Raw genomic sequence first — 21,383 nt, forward strand, 5'->3', positions numbered from 1 at the left:
ATGATTTGCTTTTAGAAAAACAACTACTTATTAAAAATAAGTCTTTATTAAACTGTTTTTCCTAAATTTAGTATCAGCCAGAAAGTTCAATTCATGTACTATTACTGGCGATTTAAAACAGGAACATACCTGCCATCCATTCGATGAAGAGATTATAATTGCTCTTCTCACATGTGGCTCCCAACATCCTAATGATGTTGGGATGATTCAAATGGCTCATCATTCTGATCTCTTCTCTTAATGCTTCCACTACTTCTTCTTGCTCAGAAGATGTATTTCTGACATATGTCACCTGTTTCAATAACCATGTTTACAAAGTTTTGAATTCTGATGAATTATTCTATTTACAAACTTCACTAAAAATCTGATCTAAAATGGACAAATTCAAATCAGTTTACAGATTAACAGGAGTTGGCATTTATGCTCATGGATACAATGTAGATACTTTATAAAAAACCAAGTCAAGCTCTTAGAAAAGAGAGTCTAGCTTAAGAAGCAGTGAAATATCAGAAAAAGGGAAAAAACTGGGATGTTGCCAATCCTCCAAAACTGTTTAAAGATAGAATGAGAAAAGCCTATTCATAGAAGAACCAACATCATTTAAAAATGAAAGCTTTATTATTTTCTTATCTTGATAAGCATGCTCAATATAAAAAGTCAACTACAGAGATCCCAAGATGCTGCTGCACTGGTAACACTGCTAAAAGGAGTAGGAAACCCTAACTCTTGTTTATAAAAAGCACAGACCCAAACCAAAAACAACCTCTATGAGGCCCATTGTGATGCTGCATCTTAAAATAATCATGTTTCAAGACTATACTTTCAGGGGTCATTTCTATAGTTCATTAAAATAATCATGCTTCAGCTTTTCATTAGAATTCATGATGCTGGGCGCCTGGGTGGCTCAGTTGGTTAAGCGACTGCCTTCGGCTCAGGTCATGATCCTGGAGTCTCCGGATCGAGTCCCGCATCGGGCTCCCTGCTCAGCAGGGAGTCTGCTTCTCCCTCTGACCCTCCCCCCTCTCATGTGCTCTCTCGCGCTCTCTCATTCTCTCTCTCAAATAAATAAATAAAATCTTTAAAAAAAAAAAAAAAAAAAAGAATTCATGATGCTTTTGGTGCTTCAGCAGTATTTACTTTGAAATTCAGGTTTCTGAAAAGAACTAAAGCGTATACACACAGGGACATATCCTTTATTTTTCTTATTTGCTCATGCTTCGTTTTTATAATTTAAGTCATTTATGTGCTCCCTAGATATTTACCTGTTTAACAGCCATTAAAGTTCCAGTTCCCACATCTTGAGCCTGGTAACAGGAAGAAAATGCTCCAAGGCCTATCTGCTGACCTTTCAGCCATTCAGTGTCTTCTCTGTAAGGCTGTTTTGCTTTGGTATGTCCTGGTAGAGTTTCTGGTGTCTACGTATTAAATGAAAGCAATCTTTTTACTGTTAAGTTACAAGAGGAAGAGTTTGTGAAATTAGTCTGGCAAAATATTATTCTTGTTCGGTCTGGCTTCCCAAACCACCTATAAAGTTGACCTCTGAAGGGACAGTGTTGGTGACCAATGTCAAATGCAGAAGTGATCACCATTACAGAAGCAACCAGAAATGCCTTTGAAATAGGCAAGTAGTGTTTGTGGTCAAGCAACGACACAAAACTGTTGTATAATTCTATGTGAAAAACTGCTTCTCACGATTAACTCAGTGAAAAGCATCATTTCTGAGTTAGATTTCTTTCAGCTTGGTCCAAGGAAACTCTCTAATCTCTTCAAGACTATACTTACATCCTGTTGAATAATGATGATGTCTTCTCCATTTTCAACTTGTAGTTGAGGAACTACAGGGAGGGCATCCTGAGACGCTGACATTGCCATGGCAATTGCTAAAGCTGCTTCTTCTTCAGCTTCCATCTTTTCTTTGCATTTCTGATTATGATTCACATCATCTTTGTAGGTATCATCATTTTCATCCTTTTCAGGAGAGAGCACAGCAACTTCTGACTTAAAAGTTACTGTTGTGTCACTTGAAGGCATAGATGCTTCAAGAAGGTCCTCAATACTGGAGTTGAGCTCTGCATTGACATCTAATCTGCATTTCTCTTCTACTGGGGTGAACACTGTCTCATCACTGGGTATGACAGCATTACTGCTATTGCTGCTGCTGCCAAAGCTGTCATCACATTTGGCAGGACTGTTCAGATCAAGTGTCATGCTATTCTTTGAGGCATCTCCCTGTTTACTTGTATTACCTGGGGTAGGTCGAGATGGCTTTGGCCTGTGTATATTACTAGAGGGCAGGGGTCTTGACTGAGTAAAGATGGGGGAAAGTTTATCTGAGTCTCTGTTTTCGGAACAGTTTCTCTGGAACTGTAGAGAAAATTTGCGCTGTGTTTGAGGAGATGCAGAAGGTATTTTGCAGGGAATGAATCCCTGAGGTCTATGCTTAGAGACATCTGTTCCAGTACCAGTTGGTGCAGAGGGGGCAGATGAAGAAGGAGTTGACAAGGGTGGAAACATTAATGGGGAATGATGAGATAAAGGAGAGGTGTTCAAACACTGACTGTGGGGTCTGCCTTTTGTTTGAACCATTGGCTTTGGTTGCTCCATTGTTGTTGAACTGGGAAGTCCTACTAAAATGCTGCCCAGTCTGTCAGTAATGTCCTCTGAATTGGCGCTCAGTTTTGTAGCACGCAGTCCTTTTCCAGTTTTCTCTAAATGGTCTGTGCACTCAAGGGAGCTGTTCTCTCTGGTTTCTGGATAGCTGGTAGGGACAGACACCTGCGAAAAGCTGTCATGTCGACCATCCGAAGTGTCTCCAACACCCAGTTGGATGGCCTCAGCAATTTCCACCTCATCTGCAATAGCCATCAAACGACGACGCATCCTGGCAAAATGAGTGGAACTGGAAACATTCAGCATTTCTAATAGTTTTGAAAATACATGGGGTACTGCAGTAACCATTCTTGCAGAACTCAAATATATCCTTCGGGAGAGTTTACCAACCATTGAGTGGGAATTATCAATGGACTGCAAAGCAAAGGTTAAGAGGGACAGCAGCTTTTTATACCTGAAAGAAAAAAAAACACATTCAATTACTAGACAAGTCAAAATTACTGCAAAATATATGCAAATTAAAAAAGGTACTAATTTACAACTTACACATTTAAAAAAATAATTTCAGAACAAAGGATCTATAAATTTTTAATTAAGTAGCCTAGACTTGAGGTTTTTATATCAATCAAAGATTAAGGTATTAGTGACCTATATATGCTCTGTAATTTCTGAGTCTTTCATGAATCTAAAATGTGTCCTTCTTAGGGGAGTGGGGATGGAGTAGAAAGGAAGAACAAAGTAATATATTTGCAGAAGAAAAATTACCTGACTTCAACAGGCTCAGCTTGTGAAACATCAGTACTGACAATATGAGGGTAAAATTCAGCAGGAAATTCCAACAGCAGTCTGTCTATAAGACAAAGGCGGCCAAGAAGTTCTTGCCAGTTGTTTGATTCAGTTTGGTTTCCAAGAATACAACTTAAGACATAATCAACACCACCAATACCAATGGATCCTATGAAAAGGAAAGCAAAAATAATTGAAAAACAGCGATATGAAAATCTAAAAACATGATCAAAATAGCATAATGCCAAGAATAATACTCTAATTATATTCATTTTAAGAATTTCTTAGGGGTTGCGCCTGGGTGGCTCAGTCCAGTTAAATGGCCAACTCTTGATTTTGGTTCAGATCATCATCTCAGAGTCCTGGCATTGAGCCCTGAGTCTGGCTCTGTGCTCAGCAGGGAGTCTGCTCCCTCTCCCTCTGCCCCTTCCCCTGTGCAGTCTCTCTCAGATAAATAAATCTTTTAAAAAAGAAAGAATTTCTTAGATTAATTCATATTTCTAATGTTAGCTGACTCAATCAATTTACACAATTACTCCAAACTCCCGTTTACAACTGCCCTATCAGAGATTACGGGATTAGACAGTCGGCGAAGGAAAATGGTAAGACGTGCTATATTAAGTAAAAAGTTATTACCAGCTTTAAGTATTTCTCTGCCAACTGCCAACTCTCCTGCTTGGCCTTTGCATAATTCCAGCAGTGTTGATATAGACAGTTGACTTGTACGACTAAAAATGAAAGAAGCAACGTCAGACTTGGATCTTAGATAAAATACACATTAAAAGGACAATAGTAATGTAATGCTATGTGAAAAGGTGGGGAAAAAAGCTTCCACAAGTGTTTGCTTTTCCACCACTAAGATCACATTAACAATGTCCCTACAAATAATAATATTCATTATTTAAGGTCTAATTTCATAAGTTTTACCTCATTTGTGTTAAGCACAGAACTTTTACTACTGGCTCTTAGAGAGCAAATACTGATTTAAATAGCAAACCAGATAAAAGGCGTATTTTGATTATTTCATTAAAATAAAAAAGACTCATTTTGATTTCTGAATTTTCAGTAAGACTCTCTTGCTTTAAAAATAAAACCTTCCCATCCAAAACTTTATGTTCTCTTATATAGTCTGAGTGAGTTCCAAATACCTTAAAATCTCTTTACTGTATTTTTTTATAATGTTCTGTCATTGAAGGGACCGGGTAAACAACCTAATTTTAGTATTCGGGAAAGCACACAACACAACAAATGCCACAAAAGCAATGAAGTTATCAGAAAAATTACTCTAATCCTGAAAAACTGTAATTTATTTACTATGCATTTTGCAAATTATTTGTTAATTTGCCTAATGTTGTTCAGGTATTATAGTATTCTAAGCAACAAGACAAACTCTAATACTTTCTATCCATAGGCTTGTGTAGAGAAAACAATGGAGGCACAAGACAGACTTCATGAAATGACAAGCAAGTCAAATCTAAGCACCTAGACCATACAAACCTACAAACTACATCACGTGACTTAGGAAGACAAAAGTTGGGCTGAGCAAGCTCCAAATGGGTATAATGGCTGAGGCACAACAAGGGAGATTCAGTGTCCCCCCGCCCCCAGAGAAGGGTGGGACGGGAAGAGGGAGAATGCCCAATGACCTTTGGCACCAGCTGTACTCATTAAAGGAGCAGTGAGCGAACCAGTGGTCTCATAAAAGCACAGTTTATTTTTTACTATGATTGTGCCTCACTTCTCTACCTATCCTTACCCCTCCAATTAGCATTACTCTTGTTCCTTGTCAGTTTTTAAGGATATTGCAGGGCTATACGGAATTTGTTGCTGTGGGGTTTTTTCAGCATAAACTGTCATAGAGTAAAATTCCATTACACAGCAAATATGGAATTGTTTGTTTTTTTAAGCAGATGCAGTGATTTTATTGGTTCCTATCCCGTGTAACTCATTCTCTAAAATGAGATTATGTATATAACACCTATTGTTCTTTCAACTGGAGTTGAGATTAAGAATATTACTTTAAGATAAAAGAAAATCAATCACAACACAATATGGTTATCCATGCAGTTTGTTAGCCTGTCATTAGTCCTTCTCCCTAGTGTTCAACAGCTTTAAGTGTTACATTTTAATTTCAAATCTCGTATTAGAAAACAATATTCAAAGCCTCATTTAATAAATATGTATCAAATACTCACCAGGTGTGAGGCTTGTTGCTAGGCTTTTAATATAAGAGGGTTTGAAGCAGTTCATCAATAGGGCCTTACCTATTGGCATCTGCACACTTGACTAGGATGGTGTCTACAACTGGCCGGAGAAGTCTCTGCAGTTTGATTCTTTCTGCCAAACTATGGCAAGGTGTATATACTAGCATGGCTCTCAACGTTTTCTGGGAGGAAAAAACTGAAGGTCAGTTTAATTGCATTTGAAAAGCATCAGAGACCCTGGCATAATCTGAGGCGATTTAATAAAATAAATAATGATAGGAAAGGATTATAACCCATAAATAAATAATCCATGAATCCATACTGATACAAATAAATGAATAAATAAACAGATGGGGTACAAAGAAACTCTCTGAACTATTTCTGCAATTTTTGAAGTATGAATTTCAAAATGAGAAGTTAAAAAAGAGCTTCCAATGCCAAAGATGGAATAATATGAGCAACAAATTAAATGATGATAGTACTGGATTTTAATCCATAGATGAAAATAAATACCCATCAGCCTATATTGGTATAAATTTAAAAACTAAAGAAATACATCAATGGGGAGAGAAGAGACAGTTCCTCTTGATAGAAGAATTCCAATTAATTAATATAGAAGGAATGAGGGAAACAGAAAATCACCATTAGAGCACCATAATAATAAGGTCTAATTCCATAATTTCGTAAGTTTTACCTCATTTGTGTTAAGCACAGAACTTTTACCAGTGGCTCTTAGAGAGCAAATACTGATTTAAATAGTAAACCAGATAAAAGGCGTATTTTGATTATTTCATTAAAATAAAAAAGAAGACTCGTTTTGATTTCTGAATTTTCAGTAAGACTCTGTTGCTTTAAAAATAAAACCTTCCCATCCAAAACTTTATGTTCTCTTATATAGTCTGAGTGAGTTCCAAATACCTTAAAATCTCTTTACTGTATTTTTTTTATAATGTTCTGTCATTGAAGGGACCAGGTAAACAACCTAATTTTAGTATTCGGGAAAGCACACAACACAACAAATGCCACAAAAGCAATGAAGTTATCAGAAAAATATGTACTCTAATCCTGAAAAACTAATTTATTTACCATGCATTTTGCAAATTATTTGTTAATTTGCCTAATGTTGTTCAGGTATTATAAATAGTATTCTATCTAAGCAACAAGACAAACTAATACTTTCAATCCATAGGCAAATCCACTGACAAATGCTAAAATCAGTGGGCAAAATTCTTAAGAGAAACAGGATATTTGCACAGTCTCAAAGTATCTCCTCCAAGACATTTATTAATGGTAATTTATAGCAAGAAACCCAACAGACATCACCTTAACCAAATGATGAAAGACAGCATCACCAATAATAAGACACACCAACATCATGTACCCCTTGATACAATGCACTAAGAATGGCAACATCACCTCTCGTATTCTTATGAAAAATGCGTAAACTCAATCAAATCATGAGAAAATATGAGATAAACCCAAAATGAGGGACATTCTTCAAAATAAGTGGCCAGCACACTTCAAAAATGTCAAGATGTATCCAAGACAAGGAAAGACTGAGGAACTGTCACAGATGGGAAGACATTAAGGGAGCACGGTAACTAAATGCAATGTGAGTTTCTGGACTGGATCCTAAAACAGAAAAAAGACATTAATGGAAAAACTGGTAAAAACTGAGTAAGGTCTGTGGCTTAGCCGTAAAGGACACTGTTGGCAACAATTGGGGATATCTGATTATGGATTTCATAAATACATAATAATATTGTTATTAATGCTAAATTTCCTGAGTCTGCTGATTGCACTGTGGTTATACAGAAGAATGTATTTGTTCTTAAAAGATACGCGCTAAAATATTTGAGCTGAAATGTCATGTGATGCCTGCAAATAACTCTCAAATGGTTCAGCAAATGAGGGAGGGGAGGGGAAAACAGGAAAGACAAAAGGGAAGGGAGAAAGAATGGAGAGCTTTAAGGGAAGGAGCCATTTCTGCCTCCACTGTGCATGGCACACTAAGTAATTATAGAGGAGTCAGAATATAGTATGATTCTCAGTCTCTTCACTTCACAGCTCACAAACTACATGGGAAACCATGTGAACTTAAGAAGAAACAACCAGAGAGTAAGGCAGTACATTGAACAACCAAGTATGCCTGAAGGTTTGTGTTGGAAAATAGTAAGAAAAAGAGGTAAAAAGTTGGGCCAAGAACATTGGTCTTTACAGTATGCTGGTCCCTGGATATTCTACATAAAAAAACAGACCATGGTAAGATAGATTTGGGAAATAATGCATTCTACTTCTTGCTCTTAAAAATTCCTAATGTATATTAGCTTACTGAAGGTTCCTAGAAGCCATGCAGTGAACAGACCCACTTAACTCGTGTAATTCATTGCGCGTCAATTTTAACTGAACACAGAACTCTTTCTTCAGGGGAGGTTTTCATAATCCTGCCAAACTGTCATGAAATATGCTTTTGGAAATGCAGCTAAAGCAACAGAATCATCTTAAGGGTTTCTAACCTAGGGAATAATCAAAGTGGTCTTTAAGGAATACTGATGGCTACTGTATAGTCAATGTTCTTACAATGTGCCAGACATTATGGCTAGAGGTTTTACACAATCTCATTTCAAACCTAAGCGGTAACATTTTCATTATTTTATATGTGAGAAAGCTGAAATTTAATGAGTCCTAAAGTCACACTGCCAGCAAATGAAGAACCAGAATCTGAATCAAGGTCTCTATAATCTTGACCTTATGTTCAGATTGCCTAGGCTAGTCCCAGTTTAACTAGCAGATTATTCAAGTACCCCAGTTAGGATGATAAATTATGAAAGCACTCAGTTCTGACTCCAAATTCATGTTCATAACCGTCAGGCTATATTACCTCTCAAAAAGAAGATTCACAGGGCATAGTTGTTATAGGATGGGTTAGAAAAAGACTGAGAGTGGAAGCAGAGAGATTAATGAGTTTTAAAAACGAACTAGGTAAGAATTATTCTAAAGCAGTGGTTGTGAACTGGGCAATTGTGACCCTCAGGGGACACTCAGCAATGCCTGGAGACATTCTTGGTTGTCATGAAGGGGGTGGGAGGGAGAAGAGAGGTTTGCTACTGGTATCTAGCGGGTAGTGGCCAGGGATGCTGCTAAAACATCCTACAGTGCATGAGACAGCGTAATTATCTGGCTCAATGTCAAGAGTGCTGAGGTTGAGAAACCCTGTTTTAAAGATATGTATACTCAGAATGGAGAAAGTCAAATTAGCCTCCAAAATTACAAATTAACCTCCTCATTCCATCCCACTCATCAAAGACAACTTCTAATAGCTTCGACTAGAAAAACAACTCAGTCATCTATGTCATGGAGCCCTCCTCTGTGAAAAGGATCCTGAATTTCCATACAACAATGTTTATTAATAACCAGTTCTCCTTAATGTCTAATAATCAAATTTTTAAAAAATCAAAGTAATTATCACTTGCTATCCCATAAAGCATTTTTAATTTGATCATGTGTAAGGTGGAAGGAAAATTTAAAGATATGAACAGCAAGACATGGCTATTTTAGGGGAGAAAAGTAAACAGTATATAAGAAAACTTGAATAGATTAAAACAAGTAAAATCCAAATGAAGAGAATAAATGGAAAATTGCAATTTCTTGGGATTATGGAATAAAGATTTGGATTTTCCAAAATTAAATCAGGTAAAGTAGTTTCACTGGATCTTAAGAGTGGTATCTACAAGCTCTAAACAAAACAAAAAACCCACCCATAATGCTTTGGTTACGTAATAAAGCTACTTACTAAAGCAGCAACGTACACTTTGTAGACAGGGTCAGCACAGACCATTGACAAAACGTTGCAGCATGCCTCTACCACGTCTCCTGAGATACTGGTCTGGGAAGACCCACTGCTGGCTCCAGCACTCGGGCTGCTTCTACCGTTGCTCCCAGAATTTCCAGTGCTCTCCCCATTTGCCAATAGCAGAGCCCCACTAACATCGTGGGAAAGACGCCTGAGAGCCATCTCTCTTACATTCCAGTTTCTAGAAAATAAGCAGCCAACGAGTTCCATTCCAAATACCTATAGTCAAACAAACACAATGAATTCAATGTGGAGAAAAACTAATGAACCTCAAGTATTTGAATATAAGCATGATTTTTGATTACTAAAGGAAAATTGTGGACATTTCTTAAATCTTCACCAATCTACACAGCTTCAAATTATGTCTGGCCACTTAAAAATCAGAAGGAGGAATTTTATATTCAAGTTTAACTGCTAATTATCCAAACTCTTTTACATTTATTAGCTCAAATAAAATTAAGAGTGAACTCCATTAAGTAATTAGATGGATATGTATATGTTTCTGTACTCCTATACTTACGACAAAAAAAATCTGTGAAGAACCCCAACTTTATATTTGTATTAAGGTAGTTAAAGAGAGAAAAAGCTGAAGCAAGATAAAGCCAAACCAAAAAAGGCACTAGAGTGTCCAAGAGATACAGAGTATTTCTCCTATAGATGACAGTGGTAAGTCAAAAACTTTTACTGTGATTTTTGTCTTGTAGAAAAAGGTTAAAGAAAAAAAAACCCTCAACAAAATAGATGGAACTATAATGAAGGGAGTGGAAAAATCTAAAGAAAAAAGAAAAAAAAACTCATGTTCAAATCAGCAAATCACCATGCCTGCAAAGCCCAAGAGTCCCTAAATAAAGGAAAGGGTACATGGTTTTGACATTATGGGCCAATTAGGTAAAAGTAAACTTAAAACCTAAGATAACTTATCATATGAAAAATTTCTAAATTTTAGAGATGAATAAACACAATTTTAGGGCAAATAAATGATGATTTACTTAAATGTGTTCTGTTACAAGGTGACAGTAAAGGAGAATAAATCAACTAGAATATAGTCAACTTATTATATGCCTGGCACATAGTGTTAAAGAGCATACCATGGATTAAGTCTTAATTCTGTCTTATGTCATATTCTTAGTAAAAAACTAGGAGTAGATAGCATAGCCCAGCCTAAAGCTTAAGCAAAACCGACTACACCACTGCCTTGAAAGAATGCGTCCAATAGCTCCTAAGTATCGAGAGTTCTCTTGAGGACTCATGAAGGGGCAGGTGAGGGCCTATGTTCAATACCACTAATGAACCAGATAAAAGAAATAAAGTATGTTTATTAAGTTTGCAAATTTTATTAGATTCATGATAGGTTACTTACATGCTGAGAAAAGAGAATTCAAAAGCTGCAGGACTATAATAGTCATAAAAAGAAAAAGGAAATCCTAATGACACACAAGTTGAATGAGCTGGTGTGTCTGTTTACAAATTTAAGAGCATTAAACAGAATTTAACAGATTACTGAAAACATTTACTTCACTACTGTCTACTGGAGACGTTGTTTAGTTTGGGATTCTACATTTTAAAAACATAATAGACTTAGCAGACAATGACAAAGAAAATCACTAGACTCCAACCAACCAACAGAAATTCCAATTTACTGAGGAAGAAAAAACATTTCATCAGAAGAGAAAGTAAAACCGGAAACTGCCCTTTCAAATAAAAATGGCTAATATAAGGTAAAAGCCATACATTTTTTTCCCTATTCATCCACTCAGCAGTTATTAAGCACCTACTATATATGCCATGAGGATACAGAAAAGAGAAATTGAGTTTAAATGGTGATAAATAAGAAAAATGACAGAAATTCTTAATAGAAATGGGATTAAACATTTGAACAAGTTAGCATTGAAGGAGTCTAGTGTCTATCCTTAGATAATCCTGATGTCTGATGGTTCAGAGCTCTTTCTAGAGATGGGAGGTGAGACTCCAAGAATTTTTGAAGTTTAAACTCTATAATAAGCAGCAGAGTGTTAACACCAGAGGTAAAATTTTCAATCGAATTATCAGTCATGATGGAGGGAAGCAAATTACAATATAAACAACTGGGAGATAGCTACATTAATTGGTCTATAAAGGTTTATTTGAGAAGTGAAGAATAAGAACTACTTACCTGAATCCATGGCTCAGCTAAATCTTTGTAAGCAGGAGGAATCTGCTGAGTTCCATAATGAGTAAGGTTAAAATTGCTCTCCTGACTCCTTCGTTGTGACCCAGCCAAAGGCTGCTGCTGTATGGTTTGCTGCTGTGCAGCTCGCAGGGAAGAAGGGGAATCCACAGGGCTTGACAGCTCGTGGCTAAATGAAATATTAACAAAGGCGTGTTAAAAGATTTAAATAACACTTTGAGAACATTTTTATCTTTCATTAAACATATCCAAATCATTAATTCAAAATCCAAAATTACCTGTAGAAATCATGAGATCTCCACTTAGACCTACAAAGGGGACATATTAAAGGTTCTCTATTTCTTCTACATTCTTCTGCCCCTGAAAAATTAAAGGAAAAAAACTTAAAAAATAAATGCTTAACATTAAGTAGTTGTATATAATAATTGCTGCTAATGGCTAGTATAGGTTTATATCAAAGGAACCTCAAAAAATAATTTGATGTATTTACCTAGAAGCAAGCAAACACAGGAGGTAAAATTATTCTGATACGTGTACCTTTTGCAAATGCTATTTTTCTTACAACATGTATTTTGCTAACTATTTTTTAAAACATTCTGCCCACTTGATCACCTGGTAATGTCATTCCAAAACTTGCTTTCATGTTACCCTGTCATGCCTGCCCAGGTCTTCTTCTACCTCCTCACTTCCACATATACCTTCCAGACCAGAATTATGTTTTTAATTCTGTGCATGCCTTCCATTACTACATGTATCACACTATATTACATTTCTTTGCTTACAAAGCTCAACTCCTAACAAATCCTAAACTCCAGTTCGTTGAAAACTTTACATAAGGGCCTAGATATACTTCTTTTCTTCTCCCCCCAAAAGTCAGGTTAAAACCCTAAATAATACAGTTGACTCCTAGAGTAACTGTGCTGAGGAAGCACAGGGAGAAAAAGAGCCACATACAGATTGACATGCAGTGGTGATGCAGCTTGTTCCTGCAGCCATCTTCACACACGGTAAGACTCTCTTCATCAAGCATGCCCAACAAGCAAATAGGACACATCTGTTCCTCCTCATCTTTTATACTACGAGGAAGGGGAAAGGAAAGCATTAAATGCTAAAGAATATAATACAGAATTAACACCATAGCTAAAAACAATTTTGGATTCTTTACAATATGAAAAAACTGATTAGAAATTCTTGTTAGGAGCATCTTCTGTGGAACTATTTGAGAAATATTTATTTCTCCTATTACTATACAGTAATTTTAAATAAGATTCACACCACTGTATTTATAGATTGTGGGTATGTGTTAACCTTTCCTTGCTATGAATACAATTCAGTATACGAACTACAATCTTAGAGACCGATGTAGCCCCTCAATTCTGCTGTTGTACCTTTTGAACAAACTGCTATAAGGTTTGACTATATACAAACATGTGATATGTCAATAGTTTCAAGATTTCAGTTACTGGAAAGGACTTAGAGCTCATCTATCTAGGTAAGTTTGAAAGCCCATCACAGGCACTTTTTGTGGGTCCATAAACTGATCCAACTTTCCTAGAAACTAAGCTAGAAACATATGTCACATTGTTAATAAGCAAAACCTTTCAACTAGACTTCTAGGAATATATCATAAGGAAACAGACAAAATAATAAACGTGTGTATGTATATAAAAGAATGTTCACTGCAGTATTGTTTAGCATAAAGAAAAAAATCAACCAAATGAACATCAAAAGAAGGTTAAAAAAAATAGTACACCACACACTGTGAAGCTTTTAAAAAGGATCTAAGACATTCATAAATGACAAAGACATCTACAATATACTATATGGTGAAAAAAAAAAGCATGACAGAATTCTAATTTGTATAGAATGATTCCAATTTATGGCAATATTGCAACTTTATTGTGTATATTTGAAATACTCTTAATACACAAAGTGCTTTTAAAAATCAGTAAGAAAAATACTAGTAATTCAATAGTAAAATGGGCAAAGAAGATAAAAAGGCAATTGAAATGAAAAATACCAATAGTCAGTTAAGTATGAAAAATGAAGTATAAAGTGCATATTAATGAAACCATATCTTTTTTTTTTTAATAATCTGATTGACACAAATTGTATAGGTTGGTAACATCTGGCCTTGATATTGGCATAGGAAAACAAGTTCTCATATATACTGCTGGTGGGAGTAAAAACTGAAATTTTTTGAAAGGGAAGTGCTAGTATTTCTTAAATTACTTAATGTACATATACATGACCTAAAAAACCTATTTTCTAGGATGCTATCCTACAGAGTTATTTGGAATATATAAACAAAGAAATTTAATAGGCAAAAAATTAGGTGTACTAAATGTCCCTTAATTATGGCAATGGCAAAATAAATTGTGGCGTATCTACATAATCTTATACAGCCATGAAAAGAAAGTAGTGTGTATTTTTGTACTGACTCAGGAAAATGGTCCTGGTATCTAAAGTTAAAAAAAAAATAAAACAAGTTTCAGATCAAAATATAATGAGAGAAGTACTGAGGAGTGTGTGTGTGTGTCTGTATAAAAAAACAATGCAGGGTAGAGTTTTATTTCCTTTATTTAATTTTTAAAAGCTGTATTAAACTATTAACAATAGTTATTTTGCATGCAGCCCAGACTGGAGAGAGGGGTTTTGTTTTATATTTTATAAATTTTTGTTGAACCTTCATGATGTTATGAGTGGCTTTTAAAAATCAGTAACCGTATTTCCATTACAATATAAAGACTAGGTTCTGAGATGTTAAATAAGCTGCCAGAGACATAAAATCAGTTTGTGGTAGGCTTTAATTTGAGGAGAATATCTCATAATCTACCTACCCCAACAAATTCGAGTCTCTACTAAGCTTAGGCTTTTCTCTGGGCCTAATATTACTCTTCTACAACCTTAAGCTATATAATTCCTGAAAAACAGGTCTGAAGGACTGACAGCAAAGTAACAGTTTGCTTAAAAAACTTTCATAGAAGCTGAACAAACAGGTCCAGCAGTCATGATGCATGATTCCTGAGGTGAAGGCACACACACTAGTCTCTTTCCCTCCTGATTATCTGCCCCTTCTCTTTATCTCTTTTCATAATTATGGAGCTATGTGGAGTGGGGAAGTGCTGTCAAATATGCATGTGGTTAATGACAAAAATTAACAGAACCATGGCAGAAATGATTTGTACAACAGTCTGTAATAAAAATATTAATGGCAGAGACGATCCCAGGTCAATTAATTTTAAAATTACACCAAAAATAGCTTAGAAGAAAAAATAAAATTCCACAATTTAGTCCAGTTGCAAGTACAACTTATTACTCAAATGCTTTTCTGACTTCAGCATCTATTTATTGTTGGACATGAATTGTTTCTGTATTTTCACATTTTAAGAAACCAGTAGAAACATTTTTGTACCCACTTCTTTTACATTTCACATTTTCTTTTTAGCACAGTTTTTTCAGAAGTAAAGTCACTTGAGTAGAGAGCAGGTATTAGCATACTACAAGGGGATCAAATTAGCCTGTTCCAGCTTTTGTAAATAAAGTTTTACTGGAACACAGCCATACCCATTCATTCACTTATCCTCTATGGCTATTTCTGCTACAGGGGCAGAGATGAGTAGTTCTGACAGAGACCTGATGAACCTTAAAGCCCAAAGTATAAAAAAGTCACCCATAATAATGCCATCTATTAATAACCATTAAAATTCTTACTCATTATGTATGCACCCACAATACCTTCATATATAAAAATTGGGTTCAGGCATAACATACAGTATTACAACCTAGATTTTGTTTCATGCCATTCAGTATTCTTCAGAAGCATAATTTTTTTTTTTAAAGATTTATTTGAGAGAGAGAAAGAGAGCGCGAGACAGCAAGCAACAACAGGGGAAGGGGCAGTAAAAAGTGGAAAGAATCTGAAACAGACTCCCTCCGGAGCTCAGAGCCTGAGACCAGGCTCAATCTCACAATCCTGAGATCATGACCTGAGCTGAAATCAAGAGTTGGATGCTTAACCAACTGAGCCACCCAGGTGCCCTAGAAGCATAATTTTAATAGCTGCCTGAACTATTCCTAATATGGGTATACTTTAACCATTCCCTTGCTGGATATTTAAGCTGTTCTTATTTTTTTCCATAATGCTGACAAAGAGTCATATATATAAATCTTGTACATTTCTCAGATTAAATTTTTTTGTCAAAAAAAAAAGTACATTTACTGCATCAACAAATATTAACATTTTAAAAACCACATTTTTTTTTTCCAGAAAGGCTATAGAACTTGACATACAGTGAAGCAAATCCTTATACAAGAACTAAATTGTCTCATGACAAAGTCTCTACTAATTATCTAAATAAATCTGGTATCTTTTTTTAATGATCATTTCCTTAGTTATTAGGTTAACTAAACCATTTTCATGTTTGTTAGCCTCTTGGAATTCTTTTGTGAATATTCTCTTCATGCCCTTTGCCCATTTACCTACTAGGACCTTAGGTTCACTTTGTCCCAATTCTGGCTTTTGTTGTTTCTTCTATAATTTAAAATTAATTACAATGCAATCAGGTCTCCAGACAAATTTCCTGTTTTTTTTTTTTAAAATTGTAGTCTTTAGATATAAAAATCTGTGATTACATGAAATATTAACCTACTTACCTACACAGTATAATTACTCAGTATATCAAGATGACAGCTTCAGTGGTTCTCCCCATGGATACATTAATCCAAATGAATTCATAAAACCTCCATAGTATGGCCAGCTCATATTTGGAAGGTATCTTCATTTATTTTAGAGAGAAACTTTCTACTTTAACTTTGGCTACCTGGTTTTAAACATTTTTTATTTTTTCCAAAATAAAAAGCTACAGGAATGTGAATCCAAAGGAGAAGAGCTCCAGAATACGTTTGGGTCAGGAAGCGCAAGAAATAAAGCTCCTTTTTTCATCTATTTAGAAGAGATAAGGAGTAAGAGAAAGAGCCCTGAACTAGAAGTCAAGATACTGAGGTTCTGGTTCTGCCTTTGCTCAGCTGAGCTGCATGACCTCTTTTGGCTTCAGTTATCACTGAACCATGTAAACTAGAAATCTCTAAAATTCCCAAAAAACTTGTAAAACTCTGCAATTCTAAAATCAATAATCAAAAATAAGAAAATTTAAACATTTACTTTTCCCATAGGTCTCTCCATTCTTTTCTTCAAAAATCCCTTGACCTGATTACTTTCTATTCTTCACGAATTTTGAAGTAGTAATAATACTTTAAAAAATTGCTTGGATGAAGATGGGACTTAATCACTTAGACTAGTGCTTCTCAAACAGGTGCCTCAGGAACATATAGGAGGTACCCTTTTAAGAGAAGCAGCATTCCTTTCTGGAGTAATTTAAAAAACTCATTTTTACATTAAAACCAATGAAGAAACCCAATAAAGAACTTGGAAAAGAAAGAAAATTCACATGAGACTTGAAAATTTTTTCACACCTGTCATTTTGGGCTGTATCTCAGATCCTTCAACATTACATGTTCATTCTTATTAGCAGCTAGGCAATGGAAGAGTTTGAGAAGCGCTGCAGATTTTCAATACCTGTGATTAACGGCTACTGTTATCTCTTAATTACAAATGATTAGTCTGTTTAGAAGAGCATCCTTGTGTTCTCACAAGTAAAACAGCCTGTAATGAGGATTCTGTGAAAATATCTATGAAAGAAGTGGTGATGTCATACAATTTAAAGGTCCTACATTGGAAAGTGATTTTGGAAAACCACTTTGGCTTGTATATAATTTGTTTATAAAAGAACTAAAGACATTTTTTACACAGTGTCTCAGCTTCATTGTCTGCAAAAGAGTGGTAAAACCTACGTAATGAGGATGGTATATGAACAGAATGAGACACCATATTAGGTGCTTGGCAAAAAGTAATGATTGATAAACAGTAGCCACTTATATTTTATACTTGCCACCTGATTTTTCTTATGACTCTTTATTATACTCTGATTTTTAAGGTGCCATTTTCCAACAGTGTAGTTTTTCAGGATGAAAAGTCCATATATATGTATGCGTATATGTGTGCCTACACACATATACTCAGATGACCTTTAATATTGTTTACCCCTGATTTTAACTTCAAAGCCAAGATTCAGTAAGTAAATTATTTTAGAGCAACTTAACAAACAGATACAAAAAATGACCTCTCAAATCAAAAAATAACACTGGATTAATGCTTTTAATTCCTTAAAAAGTACTAACCTGTTTTCTGAACTAGATGTAGAAGTACTAGATGATGACAATGTATGAGAATTTGACATGCGTGAAACAAACTTCTGGATGGTGTTACGAGATGGAGCTTTGATCCTTGAGCTACGCCTACTGTGATATTTCTGGAACAAACTTTCAACCTAACATTGAAAAAAGACAGTAACAATGATATTCGCACTATAATATACAGATAAAGAGTTCTAGAGATTGAATTGTCTTTTATTTCATAAAATTTTCATAAAGCCAATTTAAGAGCTTCAAAAATAAGAATATATATAGCTTACTAAGATTTACAGCAGGTCAGTGTTTACTTTCTTTTCAATCTGGAAGAAAAAACTAATCAGTCAATGGATTATAAGAGATAAGCCTCAAATAATTCTTAAATATCTTCACAGCTTCAAAATGACCACTGTCTATTTAAATTTAGAGCTCATGGAAAATTGTCAGGAATGAGCCATAAAAATTTGTTAGCAATTTTACTCTAAAGCATTTATTAAAAATTACCTCAAAATTCTTTAAAGTTTTTCTCCATAACATTGGGTCTGAAGGTTCTAGTTGAAATACCCGGAGCATAACAAACAACAGATGAATACAAAATGTTCCACGCCCACAGCTGCAGTTCTAAAGAGTTAAAAGAGAACCTATTGGTAATAAATCTGCGGTTCTATTAGAATTCCTAAGATGATCACTTTTTTTATATTTCCAAGTCTAACGAAGTTTCTATTAATTTTCTTCATTATTCTTTTTTTTTTTTTTAAAGATTTTATTTATTTATTTGACAGAGAGAGAGATAGCGAGAGCAGGAACACAAGCAGGGGGAGTGGGAGAGGGAGAAGCAGGCTTCCTGGTGAGCAGGGAGCCCCATGCAGGGCTCGATCCCAGGACCCTGGGATCATGACCTGAGCTGAAGGCAGACACTTAACGACTGAGCCACCCAGGCGCCCTGCTTCATTATTCTTCTATAGTAAGATATATAAGGATATGTAAGAAAAGTCTACACTATGACTTAATCTCTTATTTTTGGTGAATTTATTAAATCAAATTTGTATTCTAAAGTATACTGAGTCATACTAGAGACGTTCACAAATACATTAAATAAAAATGTTTACTAGCACAAAATATATTTTAAATTCACTTTAGTTAACTAAAGAGAATTAACTGATCTAAATTTAAGAATGTTATAGTACATACATTTGAGTTAGTACTAGATACTAATAAAATGTAAAATGGTGAAAACTCCTACCTGAGGCCCGATAAACACCCGGTATTTATTGTCTGGGCTGTCTCCTCCAATCAGGAAAGAGTTGGGTCCTATTTGTTGCAGTAAGTACAGCCTGGCCCGCATAACTTTGTTTACACGGCGGTTTGTCTCCTCAGGGCTATATGGTGAGAAGCCATCTGGTGAAGGGGCTCTTCGAGGTGGTGTGATTCGCCCACTCTGAAACTTTACAACATTGTTTTTCTATTAGGTAAATTGCTTACTTCTTGGTAAGAAACAACTACCTAAAAAAGGGTCACACCAGATGGCCATGTGGCATTTTATATTCTGAAAAAATGCCCCAAAATAAAATGGGATAAAATGCGTTTTGCAAATGCTTTTTATCTGACATATGCATCACAAGTAAACTTCTAAAATCTCAGTCATCCTTAAAACTAATGATAAACATTTGGCTGAGTGAGACAACCATGTGGTAATTTTACAAAATGAAAATATCTGAGTTCTTTGAAAAGTACTATGTAAACCAAGGTTAAAAGCATAAAAATTCATCCATAAGCAAGCAAAATGACTTGTTTCTAGTGATAAAAATTAAACATCCAATTTCCTGGCTTCCACTTAATGTGTTACTAAATGCTCTTTTGCAATGGTAATTTATAAACACCACCATGGAATTCCTCCCGTGGTACACTCTGTAGAGAACTAATGGCAAGGGACTTTCCCCAGATTAAGACATTTTACTGAACGCTGACAAAATCTCCTGTGGTGAAGGTGATATATATCACTCATTCCACTCCACTGATTCCTCTAGAACTTGGTCTTTCTATATCAATGCCCAGTGGAAATTCTAGTTCTTTTGATGCCTAGTTTAATTGTTAAAGATAATAAATGTTGGTGAGAACATGAAGGATTAGAACCCTCATACAGTGCTGGTGGGAAAATAAAGTGGTACAGCTGCTTTGGAAAACATGAGCCAGCAATTCCACTTCCAGGTGTAAACCCAAGAGAAGTGAAAGATATGTACACAAACAGATGCGTATGCAAATGTTCCCAACAGGATTATTCATAATAACCAAAGAGTGGAAACAACCCAAACGTCCATCAACTAACAAATGGATAAACCAAATATGTATATCCATACAAAAGAACGTTATTCTATAATTAAAAATGGAGTACTTCCAAAAAGAATTACAGAGAATTGGGTCAATCGGAAATTAATTTTGAATGTTAAACAAACAAAAAAACCACAAGAATGATACTGCATAGCTAATATTTTTGTTAAGATATATACGTACATGGCAAAAATCAGTGCATACATTGATAAACAAACATATTTTGTGGGGGAAAAAAACCCAGAAAAACCAAGCAAAAACAAATGGGGTACTGATACAAGTTATACCATGGATGAACCTCGAAAACATAATGGTAGGTGAAAGAAACCAGTAACAAAACACCACATATACTGCATGATTCCATTTACTGTTTATGAAATAACCAGAATAGGCAAATTATATATAGACTAAGAAAGCAGATTAATGGTTGCTGAGGGCTGGGCAGAGACTGCTAATTGGTCTGGGGTTTCTTTTTGAGGTGATGAAAATGTTTTAAAAGTTGACTGTAGTGATGGCTACAACTCTGAATAGACCAAAACCCAATGAATAGTACAATTTAAACAGGTGAATTGTACAGTATAGGAATTATATCTCAATCCGGCCATTTTTTTCATAGGCAGTTATTACAAAGTAAAAGAAACAAGTATACATGTACATGTTATATGACCTAAGTATTCAGACTATGGATATGCTCACAGATGTGTAAAATGATGTATGTATAAAAAGTATGTTTGCAGGACTGCTTTTTGGTAATGAAAAGAAGGAATATACATGTCCCCATTAGTATGCAGTTCATTAAATAAACTATGATTTATCCAGATAATGAAATGCTAACTTGGTGTTAAAAAGAATGAGGGGTAACTTTGACTAACATATACCCTAAAGTGGGGGAGTGAAGGGGAAACGCAATTCTTTTTTTTTTTTAATTTTTTATTGTTATGTTAATCCCCATACATTACATCATTAGTTTTAGATATAGTGTTCCATGATTTATTGTTTGTGCATAACACCCAGTGCTCCATGCAGAACGTGCCCTCCTCAATACCCATCACCAGGCTAACCCATCCTCCCAACCCCCTCCCCTCTAGAACCCTCAGTTTGTTTTTCAGAGTCCATCGTCTCTCATGGTTCTTCTCCCCCTCCGATTTCCCCCCCTTCATTCTTCCCCTCCTGCTACATTCTTCTT

At 35.4% G+C, this 21,383-nt stretch overlaps 1 protein-coding gene across 2 annotated transcripts in view; it reads right to left on the bottom strand.

Annotated features, from left to right (window-relative positions):
- The window catches only part of MAP3K1 (mitogen-activated protein kinase kinase kinase 1), a 76,273-nt gene that overhangs the window by 7,920 nt on the left and 46,970 nt on the right, over nucleotides 1–21,383 (bottom strand). For both annotated transcript variants that reach the window (XM_032404393.1, XM_032404394.1), the window contains exons 4-16: nucleotides 19,113–19,313; nucleotides 18,374–18,490; nucleotides 17,861–18,009; nucleotides 12,575–12,696; nucleotides 11,899–11,980; nucleotides 11,606–11,789; nucleotides 9,394–9,672; nucleotides 5,661–5,782; nucleotides 4,033–4,124; nucleotides 3,376–3,565; nucleotides 1,783–3,064; nucleotides 1,263–1,415; nucleotides 130–292 (exon numbers count right to left, since the gene is read on the bottom strand). In XM_032404393.1, the coding sequence (XP_032260284.1) occupies nucleotides 130–292; nucleotides 1,263–1,415; nucleotides 1,783–3,064; nucleotides 3,376–3,565; nucleotides 4,033–4,124; nucleotides 5,661–5,782; nucleotides 9,394–9,672; nucleotides 11,606–11,789; nucleotides 11,899–11,980; nucleotides 12,575–12,696; nucleotides 17,861–18,009; nucleotides 18,374–18,490; nucleotides 19,113–19,313 (3,136 nt within the window). The remainder of the gene's footprint in view (nucleotides 1–129; nucleotides 293–1,262; nucleotides 1,416–1,782; nucleotides 3,065–3,375; nucleotides 3,566–4,032; nucleotides 4,125–5,660; nucleotides 5,783–9,393; nucleotides 9,673–11,605; nucleotides 11,790–11,898; nucleotides 11,981–12,574; nucleotides 12,697–17,860; nucleotides 18,010–18,373; nucleotides 18,491–19,112; nucleotides 19,314–21,383) is intronic.

Source organism: Phoca vitulina, unplaced genomic scaffold (assembly GCF_004348235.1).
Source record: "Phoca vitulina isolate PV1807 unplaced genomic scaffold, GSC_HSeal_1.0 scaffold6, whole genome shotgun sequence".
Classification (NCBI taxonomy): Eukaryota; Metazoa; Chordata; class Mammalia; order Carnivora; family Phocidae; genus Phoca; species Phoca vitulina.